Source organism: Haliotis rubra, unplaced genomic scaffold (genome assembly GCF_003918875.1).
Source record: "Haliotis rubra isolate DU_JTF1 unplaced genomic scaffold, ASM391887v1 Scf271, whole genome shotgun sequence".
Taxonomy (NCBI): domain Eukaryota; kingdom Metazoa; phylum Mollusca; class Gastropoda; order Lepetellida; family Haliotidae; genus Haliotis; species Haliotis rubra.
The window spans coordinates 522,746-539,799 of NW_025766792.1; the positions used below are offsets into that span (position 1 = coordinate 522,746).

The window sequence follows — 17,054 nt, forward strand, 5'->3', positions numbered from 1 at the left end:
ATGTTCTGTGACACTTGTGTCTGTGAATCATATGTTTTGGGACACCTGTGTCTGTGTATCCCATGTTCAGGTACACCTGAGTCTGTGCATCACATATTCTGTGACACCTGTGTCTGTGCATCACATGTTCTGTGACACCTGTGTCTGTGAATCATATGTTTTGGGACACCTGTGTGTGTATCACATGTTCTGGGACACCTGTGTCCATGCATCACATCTTCTCAGACACCTGTATCTGTGAATCATGTTCTGGGACACCTGTCTGTGTATCACGTGCTCTGGACACCTGTGTCCATCCATCACATATTCTGGGACACCTGTGTCTGTGTATCATGTTCTGGGACACCTGTGTCTGTGCATCGCATGTTCTGGGACACCTGGGTCTGTGAATCATATGTTTTGGGACACCTGTGTGTGTATCACATGTTCTGGGACACCTGGGTCTGTGCATCAGATGTTCTGGGACACTTGTGTCCGTGCATCAGATGTTCTGGGACACCTGTGTCTGTGCATCAGATGTTCTAGGACACCTGTGTGTGCATCACATGTTCTGGGACACCTGTGTCAATGCATCGCATGTTTTGGGACACCTGTATCTGTGAATCATGTCCTGTGACACCTGTGTCTGTGAATCCTGTTCTGAGACACCTGTGTCTGTGGATCATGTGTTCTGGGACACCTGCTCATCACATGTTCTGGGATATGATAAGGCAGTTAACATAACCTAGTGGTTATGCCACACACTGACTTAGCCCAAGTCATTATCCCCAGAATGGCACAGTGTTAAACCAAGGTGTCCCAACTGAGTTCTGGAATATTGCCCAAACCCCACTGACTATGCAAATGTCACTAAGAACACAATGCACAATACACAGAACAGATACAATGAGGCCCTCTCCCCTTGTGTAGATTCACTGATCTTCCATTGTATCTAGTTCACTGCTCCAGGCCTGCAGGTAGAACCATGTTGAATGCCATGTTATACATGTTCTACATGTTCTACATGTTCAGAGCAAATATTGTTTTTACAGTTTACATCCCTTGAGGCTGTGTGTTATTTGTACAGCTGTTGTTATGGTTACGGACAGCTACAAGTGTACTCTGTGATGAAGTAGATACTGCCTGGGGCTGTTGGACACTTTGATTGTGGCAGGGAGGTCATGAATAACAATATGTTGACTGAAGGGGTTTTATTTGAAACCTGCAGATTTGACTGCGTGATTAACAGGCCCTAGGGTCATGTCAGTGTGTAAGTGTTGTGTTAATGGTGGTGACTCATCTGTAGTTGTCATCTGTTGTCATCTATCCATAGTTTACATTTGTTGTCCTTGTTGGTTTGACTTCCTTTGAAGCACTCACAGTGTGTGAGTCAGCAGAGTTCAAATGAACGTTTGTTCAGTCTGTCCAACAAAACATCAGATCTCTATACTTTTTTTTATACATTTTTCTATTCTGTCAATTGCTTCAGCTCAAGTCAAATCACAAAGACTGACCTTAGTTTTGAAAACCATTAATTGAGGCCACCTTTTTATGTGTTAAATATCCATGTAGCATGTGTAGACAAGGTGACCAGTTTCAGCCAGATTAGATGTCTAGATTTGTCAGCACCATCATCTAGGGTTTTACCAAAGTGGTTAACATCTAGGACTCTCGTCAGAACTCAAAATAAATTACAGGTCAAATTAAACTAGCATTAAACCAAACCCTCTCACTCCCTCACTCACTTGTAATTTGAAAATTCTTACTGTCACTTGTATTTTGTCACTCGTGTTTTTTTTGTATCTGCCGTGACACCCGATTCCTCTGTCCACAGTCGATTTATCTACCCGGGGCTGGTGGCTCTGGTGATCTCATCTCTGACATTCCCTCCAGGCCTCGGTCAGTTCTTCGCTGGACACGTGAGTTCTTGGTTATCTCATCTATGTCATCAGTGTTCGACCGCCTCTGTGGTGTAGTGGTTCACCTCACCTCACCTCATCAGTGTTCCTCAGGTTTCAGTTGCCAGCCGACTATGAAATATCTGATTCTGTTTCTTTTATATATACATCATATAATTTCATTTTGATGTCTTTCTATTCGATAATCATAATTGAGTGTATCATGTTAAACAGACACTGATAACAGGTAACACTTCCAAAGCCTTTTTGCAATAATTCCAGGCTGTATAAATATGAACCTCAAAGTGTGTAGGTAATTCCTAAAATAAACATAGAGATCCTGCGGATCAATTATCTTGTCCGTCAGATGTTCATCTATGGGGTGTACATATTGCTAAGATCCATGTAATGTAGGACTACCTTGGTCCAGCAAACCGGTCTGTGTTCATATAGGAATATGGTTAATACATGTTTATATCTACTGTGCAGCTGACCAATCGTCAAGCAATCAACGAGTTGTTCAGCAACATCACCTGGACAACGGGGCAGGCGGAGGACTTGGACGATGAAGCCATCCTGCAGCACTGGCGCCACCCACAGACCAACATCTACGTCACTCTGGTGCTCTTCATCATCATGACAGTGAGTACTGACATCAAACACCTCCAGCGGGACACCGCAGTATGGAGAGTATGACCGTAGTATGGATGTCATGACAAGCTCCACAGAATATTCTGGGTCCCATGAATGATTCACTTGGAACATTAGAGTCAGTCATATGTTACAAGCCTCACTTCCCCGAAACAATTGGGCGGTGGGGTAGCCTAATGGTTAAAGCGTTGGCTCGTCACGCCGAAGACCCGGGTTCGAATCCCCACATGGGTACAATGTGTGAAGCCCATTTCTGGTGTCCCCTGCCGTGATGTTGCTGGAATATTGCTAAAAGCGGTGTAAAACCAAACTTAGTCAGTCCCCGAAACAATTTGTGAGTAGCCTTGTGGAGATTTCATGGACAACCAGGTACATGATGAGACAACAGGCATCAGGTGGTCTAGCTGATTGTGTGTCGTCGTGACCTAGCCATGGATTGTTGTTCATGCTTTCAGCCACTGGGTGACCTGGTTCAGACTTTACGTGTGTCAAGTATGGCTGACTGTGGCATTAGATAGCATTCACTCAGTATGTATTTTGATTAACTGTATGTTAATACCTGTTCTACCTTAGGGTATAGCTGATTGATATCAATCAGATGTTTTGCAAGTTTCTTGATATCCTCAGCTACCATAGCCATGACTGAATGGCATTTCTTCTTGAAGACACAAACCTGACCTTTATGTAACATTGCTAAAACTGTCCTGATCTGCTTTCAGTTCCAGATGGGGGTGTTCTCAAACACTCTCCCCATTCCTGCAGGAATATTTGTGCCAGTCTTCACTGTAGGTAAGTGAAATATGTATCACCCTCAAACATAGTCATTCCTGTAAGACTGGCCCATGAAGGTCCGGGTTAGAATATTGATCTTCAATAACCCATGCTTGTCGTAAGAGGCAACTAACGGGATCGGGTGGTCAGGTTCGCTGACTTGGTTGACACATGTCATTGGTTCCCAGTTTTGCATATCGATGTTCATGCCGTTGATCAGTGGATTGTCAGGTCCTGACTTGATTATTTACAGATTGCCGCCATATAGCTGGAATATTGCTGTGCGCAGCGTAAAACTAATCTCACTCACTCACTCACTCCTCTAAGACTGACACATACTTTCAGTACTTGCCTTGACTCCTCTTTCTGGGACGTATTTGCTGGGTGGACCATGTGTGGCGACCATGTTCAGTGTTTGCTTATATTGGTCACCTACGTTGTGTTTGATAATCTGAGAAGTAACATCTTTGTGGTTGTGTTGTGAAAGCATGACAACATCTGTGTGTTTTTGCTGGATTATAACTCCACTTCCCGTGGTCTAGGTGCCGCATTCGGTCGTCTGGTGGGAGAAAGTATGGCTGCCTGGTTTCCCGGAGGCATCAAATCCGGAGATGTGCTGAGGAAAATAGTACCTGGAGGTTACGCTGTTGTAGGTAGGTAAATAGTACCTGGAGGTTACGCTGTTGGAGGTAGGTAAATAGTACCTGGAGGTTACGCTGTTGTAGGTATGGAAGTTACACTGTTGTAGGTAGGTAAATAGTACCTGGAGGTTACGCTGTTGGAGGTAGGTAAATAGTACCTGGAGGTTACGCTGTTGGAGGTAGGTAAATAGTACCTGGAGGTTACGCTGTTGTAGGTAGGTAAATAGCACCTGGAGGTTCAGGCACGCTGTTGGAGGTAGGTAAATAGTACCTGGAGGTTCACGGCTGTTGTAGGTAGGTAGGCAAATAGCACCTGGAGGTTACGCTGTTGTAGGTAGGTAAATAGTACCTGGAGGTTACGCTGTTGTAGGTAGGTAAATAGTACCTGGAGGTTACGCTGTTGTAGGTAGGTAAATAGTACCTGGAGGTTATGCTGTTGGAGGTAGGTAAATAGTACCTGGAGGTTACGCTGTTGGAGGTAGGTAAATAGTACCTGGAGGTTACGCTGTTGTAGGTAGGTAAATAGTACCTGGAGGTTACGCTGTTGTAGGTAGGTAAATAGCACCTGGAGGTTGCTGGAGCTGTTGTAGGTAGGTAAATAGTACCTGGAGGTTACGCTGTTGTAGGTAGGTAAATAGTACCTGGAGGTTACAGCTGTTGTAGGTAGGTAAATAGTACCTGGAGGTTCGCTGTTGTAGGTAGGTAAATAGTACCTGGAGGTTACAGCTGTTGTAGGTAGGTAAATAGCACCTGGAGGTTAGCTGTTGTAGGTAGGTAAATAGTACCTGGAGGTTCACGGCTGTTGTAGGTAGGTAAATAGTACCTGGAGGTTACACTGTTGTAGGTAGGTAAATAGTACCTGGAGGTTACACTGTTGTAGGTAGGTAAATAGTACCTGGAGGTTACAGCTGTTGTAGGTAGGTAAATAGTACCTGGAGGTTACAGCTGTTGTAGGTAGGTAAATAGTACCTGGAGGTTACGCTGTTGGAGGTAGGTAAATAGCACCTGGAGGTTACGCTGTTGTAGGTAGGTAAATAGTACCTGGAGGTTACGCTGTTGTAGGTAGGTAAATAGTACCTGGAGGTTACAGCTGTTGTAGGTAGGTAAATAGTACCTGGAGGTTACGCTGTTGTAGGTAGGTAAATAGTACCTGGAGGTTACGCTGTTGGAGGTAGGTAAATAGTACCTGGAGGTTACGCTGTTGTAGGTAGGTAAATAGTACCTGGAGGTTACGCTGTTGTAGGTAGGTAAATAGCACCTGGAGGTTACGCTGTTGTAGGTAGGTAAATAGCACCTGGAGGTTACGCTGTTGGAGGTAGGTAAATAGTACCTGGAGGTTACGCTGTTGGAGGTAGGTAAATAGTACCTGGAGGTTACGCTGTTGTAGGTAGGTAAATAGTACCTGGAGGTTACGCTGTTGTAGGTAGGTAACACTCCAGTTTTGCAGTGTGGCATGTTTCACATGATTAACTTGATAAATACACTTACCAATGTAAACTAGTTGAAAGGACATTAGTATGTGCTGCAGACAAGTGTGTTGACAGGATCAGCCATGCTGTCATCAGAATCCGACTATACGGGGAGGACATAGATGGATATTTTTCTGTTGTCATTCCATAGAACGCCAACTTCTTATCATCAGTGGCATTCCCCTAAAGGCTTCTCATATCACCCTTATACTTGATGTCCTCAAACAGAAGTTGTGAGTGTGCACGTATACACGCACGTACACATACATACGCTCAGGGTCGGATCCAGAATTCTGGTGGGGCAAGATGCAGGGATGTCCTTACTGATCACCTGTCCCACCTATGTCCCACCTATGGGATCGCCTGTCCCACCTATGGGATCGTCGCCTGTCCCACCTATGGGATCGCCTGTCCCCCACAGACAGAGTAGTTGTTCCTGGAATGCATCCAGCTCTGTGCCAGCAGTTGGTCCAGTTGTTGTGTTTGAAGACATGTAAAGTGGGATGTCTTCCTCCACCAGGCATCACAGAGGCCACGTAAAGTGGGATGTCTTCCTCCGCCAGGCATCACAGAGGCCATGTAAAGTGGGATGTCTTCCTCCACCAGGCATCACAGAGGCCACGTAAAGTGGGATGTCTTCCTCCACCAGGCATCACAGAGGCCACGTAAAGTGGGATGTCTTCCTCCACCAGGCATCACAGAGGCCCGCGTACAAGTGGGATGTCTTCCTCCACCAGGCATCACAGAGGCCCGTAAAGTGGGATGTCTTCCTCCACCAGGCATCACAGAGGCCACGCATCCAAGTGGGATGTCTTCCTCCTCCGCCAGGCATCACAGAGGCCACGTAAAGTGGGACGTCTTCCTCCGCCAGGCATCACAGAGGCCACGTAAAGTGGGATGTCTTCCTCCACCAGGCATCACAGAGGCCACGTCAAGTGGGATGTCTTCCTCCGCCAGGCATCACAGAGGCCACGTAAAGTGGGATGTCTTCCTCCGCCAGGCATCACAGAGGCCATGTTGGGCAAAAAGAGGTGCTGAAGACACTATCTTGTTCGTCATTTATTGCCAGTGTGGATTTCGTTAGTGAGAGAACTGTGCTGTATGTAATGCAGGATAAGAAAATAAATAGACAACATACTGTAGACATCATGTAATATTTGTTTGACATTACTTATGGATCCTGCCATAAACTGTAATCACATACTTTCAGTTCTCTTCAATTTTTACCACTCATTTCTGATTCAGGGGCTGCGTCGCTGTCAGGCAGCGTGACACGGACAATTTCAACAGCTGTGATTGTGTTTGAGGTGACTGGGCAGATCAGCCATGTGCTCCCTGCAGTGGTAAGTTGAGTCTCGGTTCCACATTCCGTGTGTCATACTGGTTAACATGCAGGTACTTTCATCCCAGTGTTTCTTATAATTAAATATGTCAACATGAGTCGAATGTCAGTGTCTCAGCCTGTCCAGTTTAACCGGTGAGCCAGTTTCCTCAATGTCAAACAATGCAGCTGACCAGCTTCTGAAGCAGACAGACCCATGAAGACCCGGGTTAGAATATTGATCTTCAGTAATAACCCATGCTTGTAAGAGGCGACTAACGGGATCGGGTGGTCAGGCTCGCTGGCTTGGTTGACACATGTCATCGGTTCCCAATTGCGTTGATCACTGGATAGTCTGGTGCAGGCACGATTATTTACAGACCGATGCCATATAGCTGGAATATTGCTGAGTATGGCGTAAAATTAAACTCACTCACTCACTCACTCTGAAGCAGAGAGAATAGTGATGTCATTTGATTGTGTTGGTTTCGTCAATTTTGGATGGTAATGGTGACCCTGATCACAGCAGATGAAACCTTTCCCCATGACACCTGACTTTTCTGAGATCAAACTCATCATGACATACTTCTGGTGAATATAGCTCAATTACCAGCACAAAAGTTTGACAATGTTTGTGGTATTGTGTCCAAACTGCTATAAATTCCCATTAGGAGATAAACATCATGTGTTATTGAGTATTTGAAGCATGGGAATTGAAGCCGGAGGTTTCAAATGAAATATTCCAGTGCTTCAAATACTCAATAACACCCGGAAATTGGCCACCACATGATGTTTATCGACATTGTGAACACAAAAGTAAACCAAAAGGCCCACATGGGTTTTACTGTCGGAACTCCTTGACAATGACATCGAGTACAGGTACAGCATTGAAGTGTCATCAGCTGACCGTTTCAGCTGGTTCATTTGTGACGTCATTCCGACTTTATGTCACAATATGATTTGAATGACGTCACCACTGTTGACAACGCAACAATACAATGGTGTGTGTGATGTTTGTAAGTAGTAATACGCAGCGAATAGTCTTGCAATTTCCGGTAATTGAATACCATTCGATCACGTTTTCAACCAATCAGATTAAAGAACATGGTGACTTTTGGTTTACAATTCTTATTAAAATCCCTGGTAGTGAGTATTATGTAACATTTTCACAAAAAAATTAAACAGGTAGATCAACTAGAGTGAGACTAAACTGTCTCACTGTACGTGACATTGCTGCTTGTGTCCGGTGGTGACAAGTTCATCCCCAGTAGACTTCCTCCAGCTGTGGGGCGGTGGGGTAGCCTAGTGGTTAAAGCGTTGGCTCGTCACGCCGAAGACCCGATTCCCCACATGGGCACAATGTGTGAAGCCCATTTCTGGTGTCCCCCGCCGTGATATTGCTGGAATATTACTAAAAGCAGCGTAAATATAAACTCAGTCAGTCAGTCCTCCAGCTGTGTTGAGGAATCTGTAACCTCTGTGTTGTGTTTCAGTTGTCGGTGCTGATTGCAAATGCTGTGGCCAACCTGTTTGAGCCATCCTTCTACGACAGCATCATCCGTCTGAAGAGACTGCCGTACCTGCCAGACATCGTGTCCAGCAAGTCAAGGTGCGGGGGAATATCTAACACTCTTCCACGTAGACACGATAGGGGGTTCCTTGTTGGAGAACGTACCCAAATCATCATGCCAGTGGGGCGGTGGGGTAGCCTAGTGGTTAAAGCGTTCACTCGTCATGCCGAATGCCCGGGTTCGAATCCCCACATGGGTACAATGTGTGAAGCCCATTTCTGGTGTCCCCCACCGTAATATTGCTTGAATATTGCTAAAAGCAGCATAAAACCCAACTCACTCTCGCATCATGCCAGTCTCTAGTATCTGAGGTTGTTTCATGTTCACAGAGAGCGTCCCCACTTTCTAATGTCGTGAATGTAATGAGTGGTCAACATGGCTGAAAGTATGTTGCTTATGTTAATTTTGAACCTGAGTCACGTACAGAGCATAATAAGAGTCATTCCACAGAAATATCGGGGTCACCCTACAAGGGAAACACTTATAAGAATTCATCAAAAGACGAATCTGTCCTTGTAATATTAGCCTGTTTTTAACACATTCACTGTCAACTAATTTCACAATGTTATGATGCTTTCCACTGTTTGCAATGTCCATACCTTGCCTGTCATTACAATGTATACGGGCCAGAGGCCTTATGTACAATAAACCATCTTGATCTTGAAAAAAACAACATGAGTCGGCTAGTCTGAGACTCATGTAAGTCTGTAAGGACCTGTTATATTTCCTCGTAAGCTGCAGTTTTCATCTTATGCCAAATTACTATTATAGTGAATCATCTGCTGATATAAAAAATATTCTGGAGGCAGTTAGCTGTGAAGAGTTGCACCCCTTGAGCCTGCCAGGAACCTATGATTGTGGTTAGCCCTAGATGTTTCTGTCAGTACGTATCCACGCTGGTGGGTTTCAACAAGTTGTAAATGTCTGACTTTCTTCACACTCAAAGCTGACCCACCGTGATAATACTGCCCACTTCCATGTTTTTATTTGGTTATCAACCATATAAGTGCCTGTACTTACTTTCAGCACCTGGAATGTGTTTGTGGAGGACTTTATGGTGAAGGACATCGGCTACATTGCCTTCAACTCCACCTACGGTGATCTCCATCGACTTATGTCAACCACATTCTTCAGGTGCTACCCCCTTGTGGACTCCCCAGGTGTGTTATATACCTCCTTATATACCTATTGTACGACAGACCGACCCTTCAGAGACTTACCAGTTAAGTTTTATACCTCCTCTACTACAGATTAGGTGTGTTATATACCTCCTTATATACCTATTGTACGACAGACCGACCCTTCAGAGACTTACCAGTTAAGTTATATACCTCCTCTACTACAGACCAGGTGTGTTTTATACCTCCTTATATACCTATTGTACGACAGACCGACCCTTTAGAGACTTACCAGTTAAGTTATATACCTCCCCTACTACAGATTAGGTGTGTTATATACCTCCTTATATACCTATTGTATGACAGACCGACCCTTCAGAGACTTACCAGTTAAGTTATATACCTCCTCTACTACAGACCAGGTGTGCTATAAACCCTCAAGAGACTCACCAGTTAAGTTATATCCCTACTCTACCTAAGTACAGTCAAACACCGTTGTGTCGAACTCTGATAACTCGATATCTCGGTTGTCTGGATATCATTATTCAAGCTCTTTTAACTCAGTACAGATGTCTCGATATTTCGGATATCTAGACATAATTTCATGGTGCCAACAAGCAACATTACAGTTTTAACTCGATATTTGCAAAGAAACTCGATATTCACCTACCTTTCATGAGCAAGTATCCCTCTGAACTGAGGACGTTTACACACAGTGCGACATGAATCAAAGGGATGCGGTAATGTAAACTAATCAGGGCTAATTGAGTTGAAGCTGTCACTTGTTTGTTATTTAATATTATTATTAGGATTGATTAAGAAGGATTTAATTAGGAAGTACTCACTGTTACGACTATACACTACTGATAACGGATTATAGTTTCAAATCAAAACATACTGAGAAGCATTTTGTTTTCTTTCATAGTGATATGTGATGATGTCTCGAAGTTCGGATAACCGCTATTTTTTCTTGGTACCATGAATATCGAGACAACGGTGCTTGACTGTAGTAGAATGTAGTAGACTGTAGTTGTAAGTATGATCCGTGTACCCTCTCCCTCCTCCTCCAGACTCCATGGTGCTCCTGGGCTCCATACAGCGCTATGAGCTTGAGCGGATGCTATTGCTTCACCTCAGCTACGACCAGACATACAGCACCGACCCCCTGGACGACCTGGAGTCCGGTCGCTCCTCACCATCAATGGCCTCCCTGGCCGTCATACCTGATGCAGACCTCCCACCTCGACCTCGGTTTGTAGTGACCAAAGTGGATGACCCTCCACCAGTACCTCCATCCAACGGGAATGACATCCAGATGAATATGCTGACAGTGGTGAGCAGTTGGAGGTTGGCACTCCCTTGCTTGGCGATGTATGTTTGGTTAATGTTAAACGTCTCCCAAGGCTAGAAGAACTTTAGGAGTTTTAATGGATCATGTTATCAGAGTTTGTGGCGTACATGTACAGTTGGTTTGTGAAAAGCTGCTCCAGCCTTCACTGACTGTCTGGATTAATTTTGTTTTGGACAAGTAAACTTTTCATTAACAGCAATATTCATTCACTGGTTAATTCTTCCACGGTATCACCTCAGCTATGGTGACTTAGCCATTCCAAGCCTCTTCAGTGTTACCCCAGACAACGTCAGTTACCATATTTTAACATTGACTTATGATCTTTATGATCCAAGGCTCATGTTGTGAGACCCTGATTAATGCAGGATTTGTAATGCATGAAGCATGGAAAATTATACAACAGATAATACATCTGTTAGATTGACATCCCAATCAGTCAAATGTGAGGTGAGGTGAAATTGGGTTTTATGTCGTGCTTGAGAATATTTCACTCATATGACGACGTGTATGTATGTGCGGCTGCTTGTACTAGCCCAGACTTAAGCTGGTTTTATAGTGCTAGCCCACTGAGATACCATGCCGCAGTGAAGCAGGAATACCCCACTCAGACATTAATGCCGAGCGCCAGGCAGGGACCAACAAGTACCATATTGTAACGTCTTTTGGTATGATGCGGTCGGAGATCGAACCCAAGACCTTCCGATCAGTCAAATGTACCTTCAGAGGCACTTCTGTGGTATTTTCAACTGTACTTTCGTTTATCATAAAAACTGCTTTGGCGTTTTTCTTGCCAGCCTTCCAACGACTCCCTCAACATGCACAGTGCTGACAACTACAACACTTACCAAGGCCCTCTCCGCTCCATTCTGAAGAAGTCTTCCTCGTCTCAAGACTTGCCGCGGAGAGCCAGCACGGGGGACCTCAAAGGTGAGATTGTCATGCCATGTGTCCACTCACCATTACGATGTTATTTCCCGGAACTGAACTTCACTACTGTTTGTAGCTGTTTGACTGTCACCTGTTTGTCTATTTCAGGTGATGTTAATAAATTTTACAGAAAACTTGCCAATCAAAGAAAAGAAAGTATTGTTGAAGACAGACCATTTACAATACAGGTCAGTAAACAGGAGAATCTGTTTGTTTACATAATGTACATCATGATGTTTGGGACTAGAATGTTGACATGGTTGACATGTCCGCAGAACAAGTACAGGAGCATGATACATGGCCACTTCATCATGGGTTGCAATAATCATCAATATCAAACCTCACCTCACCTCACCTCATTCCCATCCACTCCACCTCGCCTCACCCACCTCACCTCACCTCACATTCCTGCACATCACTTCACCTCACCTCACCTCATTTCCACCCACCGCAGAGAGGTGGGGTAACCTAATGGTTAAAACATTCGCTTGGCCTGCTAAAAACACCGGGGTTCAATTCCCCATATGTGTACAATGTGTGAAGCCCATTCCTGGTGTCCCACGCTGTGATATTGCTGGAATGTTGCTAAAAGTGGCAAAAAATTAAACTCACTCACTTCACCCTGCAATTGTTGATGCAACATTAGGCATTTATAACTCCTATGACTTTCTCACAGTTGCCTCCCTTAGCTGCCAGGATCTGCTGAATATAAATTGTAATCTGAGATTCTCTCTCTTGTCCATTCTGGCTCTGTGTTCCGTGGAAGGCAGTAGACCTGCTGATCTGTTGTCTACACTTGAGCGTGAACCAATTCCTGTGAAGCACCACTATACCTTTGTGTCTAAGTGATTTGAATTTATTTCCAGAAGGGCAGTCTTCACAGTCTGTGTAAGAAGGTCAAGCTGGTAAGTTAGACTCTACATGTTGTTACAAAGTGTGACGTGCCTGAATGATTTACTCTGCCTGGATTCATGGCATTGATGGCAGTGATGTCAGTGTCCTATGTTTTTGGATTATCACCAGTTGTGGCTTGCTAGTACATGTTTCTATCCTCAGTTTTTAATAATCCAGTCTTATCACCAGTTGTTGCTTGCTAGTTTTTAATCATCGTTCAGTTTGATCGTCCAGTTGAGATGTAGCCTGCTAGTATGTCATGTTTTTCATAATCCATTTTTATCACCAGTTGTTGCTTGGTAGTGTTGACCTCAGTTGAGATGTAGCCTGCTAGTCCACCCTGCAGCATGCTTGAGTGGTTGTATTTTGTTTTTCCAATTTTAGCCCCCAGAGCCCATGAAGGTGAAAAACCTGCCCCAAGAAGAGGTAAGATTATTCTCCAGCCAGGATGACCTCTGTCTTCTTGTTTGGGGGGTGAAAATGAAAGTCTAAAGGCTACAATTCTACCAGTGGTGACCATAAAGTATTTTTGAAGCCTCACACTTACAAATTCCTTTGAATGTCATTAAGAAGTGATGCACATGAAAGGGGAAAATATTCGTAAATTGGAATATTAGGAACACGACATTTCGGAGTATATTCTGACTCCTTCATCAGGGGAATGATAGCTTGGAAGCAGATAGAATTTCATTCAGAATAACTTTTCCAAGAACTATTTTGGTATATAAGCTTCCATTGTGTACGATTCCCTTGTCCAAACCAGACATGTTCTGCAGATAAAGTTTAAATGAACTTCAACTCTATGATTGCCCAGCCATTTGATATGTGGTAATGTACCATGATATTATTTGCATTGTCTCTGCCTGTAAACGTTTTACACTGTGTATGCAAATCTCCCACAATGTTTTATTTGCTGTGTTGCATGTGGACTGTCTGATACTGAAACATGCTATATTATTGGCCAGTATCATGATCAAGGTATTGGTAAGGTATTTTACTTGTAGGATTTTGTGAACGGCTATGTCAGGCAGGTTTTCAATCTCTATCATGACGGGCATCAGGGTAGCCCAGTGGTAAAGTAGTGCTTGGCACACCCAAGGTCTGGGTTTGAATCCTCATGTGGGTACATTGTATGAAGACCATATTTGATGGATCAATGCTCAAATTTAATCATACTGACTCAGTTTGTTTTAATGGTGTATGTGGTAGATTGGGGAAGTGGCTTTTAAGTTGTTTAACAGGATTGGGTGTTCAGGCTTGCCGACGTGGTTGATGCACGACATCATATTCCAAATGCTTAGATGGATGCTCACTATGTCAATCACTAGGTTGTGTCATCCAGATTTAAACCACAACAAACAAAACTGAAGGCTCATTTGATTTTTCAGTGGAATGTTGTTTATTTATTGACAGCAAGAGGCATGGGAACAGTCACAGCTACTTCAAGGCATACAGTGGGAGGGCGTACAAATAGACCCCGCCCCCTTCCAGCTGGTAGAGAGGACCTCCCTGCATAAGGTAAGAGAAGTACAGTGGGAGGGCGTACAAATAGACCCCGCCCCCTTCCAGCTGGTAGAGAGGACCTCCCTGCATAAGGTAAGAGAAGTACAGTGGGAGGGCGTACAAATAGACCCCGCCCCCTTCCAGCTGGTAGAGAGGACCTCCCTGCATAAGGTAAGAGAAGTACAGTGGGAGGGTGTACAAATAGACCCCGCCCCCTTCCAGCTGGTAGAGAGGACCTCCCTGCATAAGGTAAGAGAAGTACTTCAAGGCATACAAATGCATCTCTACTAACACTGAGACTTTGTATTTGAATATTTCAAGCGGCCTAACATTGTGTGGAAAGAGCTGATATTCATAAAGAGACACTGGTTTTTTGTTTCAGGTGCACTCCCTGTTTTCTCTGCTGGGGCTGAACCATGCGTATGTGACCAACACTGGCAAGCTGGTGGGTGTGGTCGGACTCAAACAGGTGAGCTTCACTGCAGACTTTGATGTCATACAGGGTACTTGTGAAAATGTCCATTTGCTGGATGTTGAGCTGAAGGGATTCCACGATGCTGGCACTATCCAGCATGCTCTTATAACCAGGACAACCGGCAGTACTCCCTGAACCGGTTTTGGTTTTTAGTTGTGGAAATTGTTTAGGTCCTAGATACTTTCTTGGTTTCATTTCGTAAACTGAAACATATCTTGGGGACTTGTCTTTAGGGACCGTTCATAATTTATGGAAAGTGGGGGATGATTTTTATGCAGAAGCATGTGCAATGTGAATGAACCCCTCCCCCAAAAATTTGCATACAGAGTAAGTGACACCCCCCTAATTTTTAAGCATAATTTTTAGATATATTCATGTACGAAATTGCTGACAACTCCACCCACCCCCACCCGAACTAAATGGGGCTGCCCCCCCTTAATATCATCATCAACTAAACCAAACCCCCACCTCACAGCCATAAATTATGATCGGTTCCTGTGCTGGCAAACAGTTTAGTTGATGGTGATGACAACTTGTTGAGAACACCACAAGTAGTATTCTCTAGGATCACTTCTGTCTGCAAATTGTATGAATGCGCTCAGTTGTGTACATTGTGTCAGATGTTTTGCGGGGAGTATTAAAATGGACTCCGTCCGTGCGTCCGTCTGTCTGTCCGTGCACATTTGTCTTTTCCGGAGCAGAACTCTAAAAGTGTTCAATATTTCTTCACCAAACTTGGCACATAGATAGATCTGGTGGTGTTCTGGTGCCTTTTGGTAGTTTTGGAATTCTGAATAAAATATTTTTGGCGTTTCCATGGCAACAAGTTTGACATAGACTGAAATTGGTGATAGTGCTCCTTTCTGGAGCAGAACTTTAAAAACCTTTCAATGCTCTCCTTCCACTTTTCTATATACACACCTAAATATTTGACATAATCATAACTCGTAGACATAATCCTGAAGCGTATTTTGCCATGGCAGGGGATATTGATGGCTTTGTCTTCTTGTTGTAGTTGCGAGTTGCCGTCCAAGGCCACCTGGATGCCCAGGCTGCGAACAAGGATGTAGAGCAGAGTGATGAGGAGCTGGATGACCCAGCCGAGCTGGAGGTCGAACACCCGGGACCTGAAGAACCCTACACCCTGGTCACTAACGAGCAGGACAGTATCGAGAAGACAGTGTAGGGAGCCGGTTGGGGCACTAATGAGCAGGACAGTATCGACAAGACAGTGTAGGGAGCCGTTTGGAGCATGTACGCACTCATTACTTGTGATAGGGATAGGACCTGCTGCTGCTGCTTGGCCAGAATCTTCCTACAGTGTCAAACTCATCATTCTTAATTCATTGACAAGTGAAGACAGTACTTAGTGTGCTACATAGTTAGTTTCTACTTTCATAAAAGAAATGACAGATAAAAAGTATTTGAAAATAAAGTCATCATGACTTTTGTGTTAGAAGAAGCTGCTGAAAAAGACTCCATCTTGTCAAGTCTGTACTTTTGGGACCAACATGTCTTGACCTTACAAGCAGAGGATAATTTAACCATGGTCTCACCTACTATACTTGGCAATATTTGGGAGTTTGTGCTGCTTTGCTCAAACACCACTGCAGAGATGTGAGAACGGATGTCTCCGAATATGCTCAGCTCATAGGCTCAAGTTGTACAGACTACATCTGATGGATACCACGGCACTCCACACCAAGCCTCACGAGCACTCTACCAGGCCACAGCGACTGTTTCTCAGATTCACAAGACAGAGCTGTGTGTCATTCACTGCCATGGTTGTCGTAACGATACTGCAAAGCATTCGTATAGTTTTTACTTATCCTGACAGGCAGCAGCAAATAATATGATTGTAATGAGAATACCACGAATCACAGAAACACGCAGTCTGAATTGCACCGAGCCTAAAACTTTTGAAAGACCACAACTAACTATAACTGAATAACAAACACCCTTCCATAGTTGATTCAACCACTCTCAAAATGACTTCCAAAAAATGTAATTTCTTAAGTAAAATTGATATTTTTATACTTATCCTGACTCATGATATTTTGCTTATTTCCCTTTCCTTTTCTAATGGTAGTGGAACACTTGAATCCCTTGAAGTTCCCGAAGCAGACGTAAACATACACTCACCCACGAGTTACCTCCCTTTTCCCGCGCAAACAGTCATGTGACCAGCCTTACTTGTCACTCTCACCCTTTTCTCCCAAGCGGATGGTTGGGCGAGCACTAGAGTCCCTTATATGGCTTTATATCCTTTTTATTTAGGTCCTATTTTTCAAAATTACGCTGTATATGGATATGGCAATAATTACTATGTATTATATGTAAAAAAAAATTGTAGGAATTATTTGTATTTGTGTCTTTATTCCATCGTTATGTTTGTTTACATTTCATGAAATCGTGCAGTGTTTGCAGGCACAGGTTATCCATGGCTGATCCTCACCCCCAGTGCCCTTCGTGCATAAAACCATGT

At 44.0% G+C, this 17,054-nt stretch overlaps 1 protein-coding gene across 1 annotated transcript in view; it reads left to right on the plus strand.

Annotated features, from left to right (window-relative positions):
- Positions 1 to 16,723, plus strand: part of LOC124280667 (chloride channel protein 2-like) — a 46,964-nt gene extending 30,241 nt beyond the window's left edge. Inside the window, 16 exon segments of the mRNA XM_046716658.1 lie at positions 1,814 to 1,898; positions 2,367 to 2,519; positions 3,248 to 3,317; positions 3,842 to 3,952; positions 6,655 to 6,752; positions 8,224 to 8,339; positions 9,328 to 9,461; positions 10,490 to 10,752; positions 11,565 to 11,697; positions 11,806 to 11,885; positions 12,564 to 12,602; positions 12,976 to 13,017; positions 14,005 to 14,109; positions 14,477 to 14,563; positions 15,585 to 15,755; positions 15,807 to 16,723. Coding sequence (XP_046572614.1) covers positions 1,814 to 1,898; positions 2,367 to 2,519; positions 3,248 to 3,317; positions 3,842 to 3,952; positions 6,655 to 6,752; positions 8,224 to 8,339; positions 9,328 to 9,461; positions 10,490 to 10,752; positions 11,565 to 11,697; positions 11,806 to 11,885; positions 12,564 to 12,602; positions 12,976 to 13,017; positions 14,005 to 14,109; positions 14,477 to 14,563; positions 15,585 to 15,755 — 1,687 coding nt within the window. The 3' untranslated portion in view covers positions 15,807 to 16,723.
- The last annotated feature ends 331 nt before the right edge of the window (positions 16,724 to 17,054 follow it).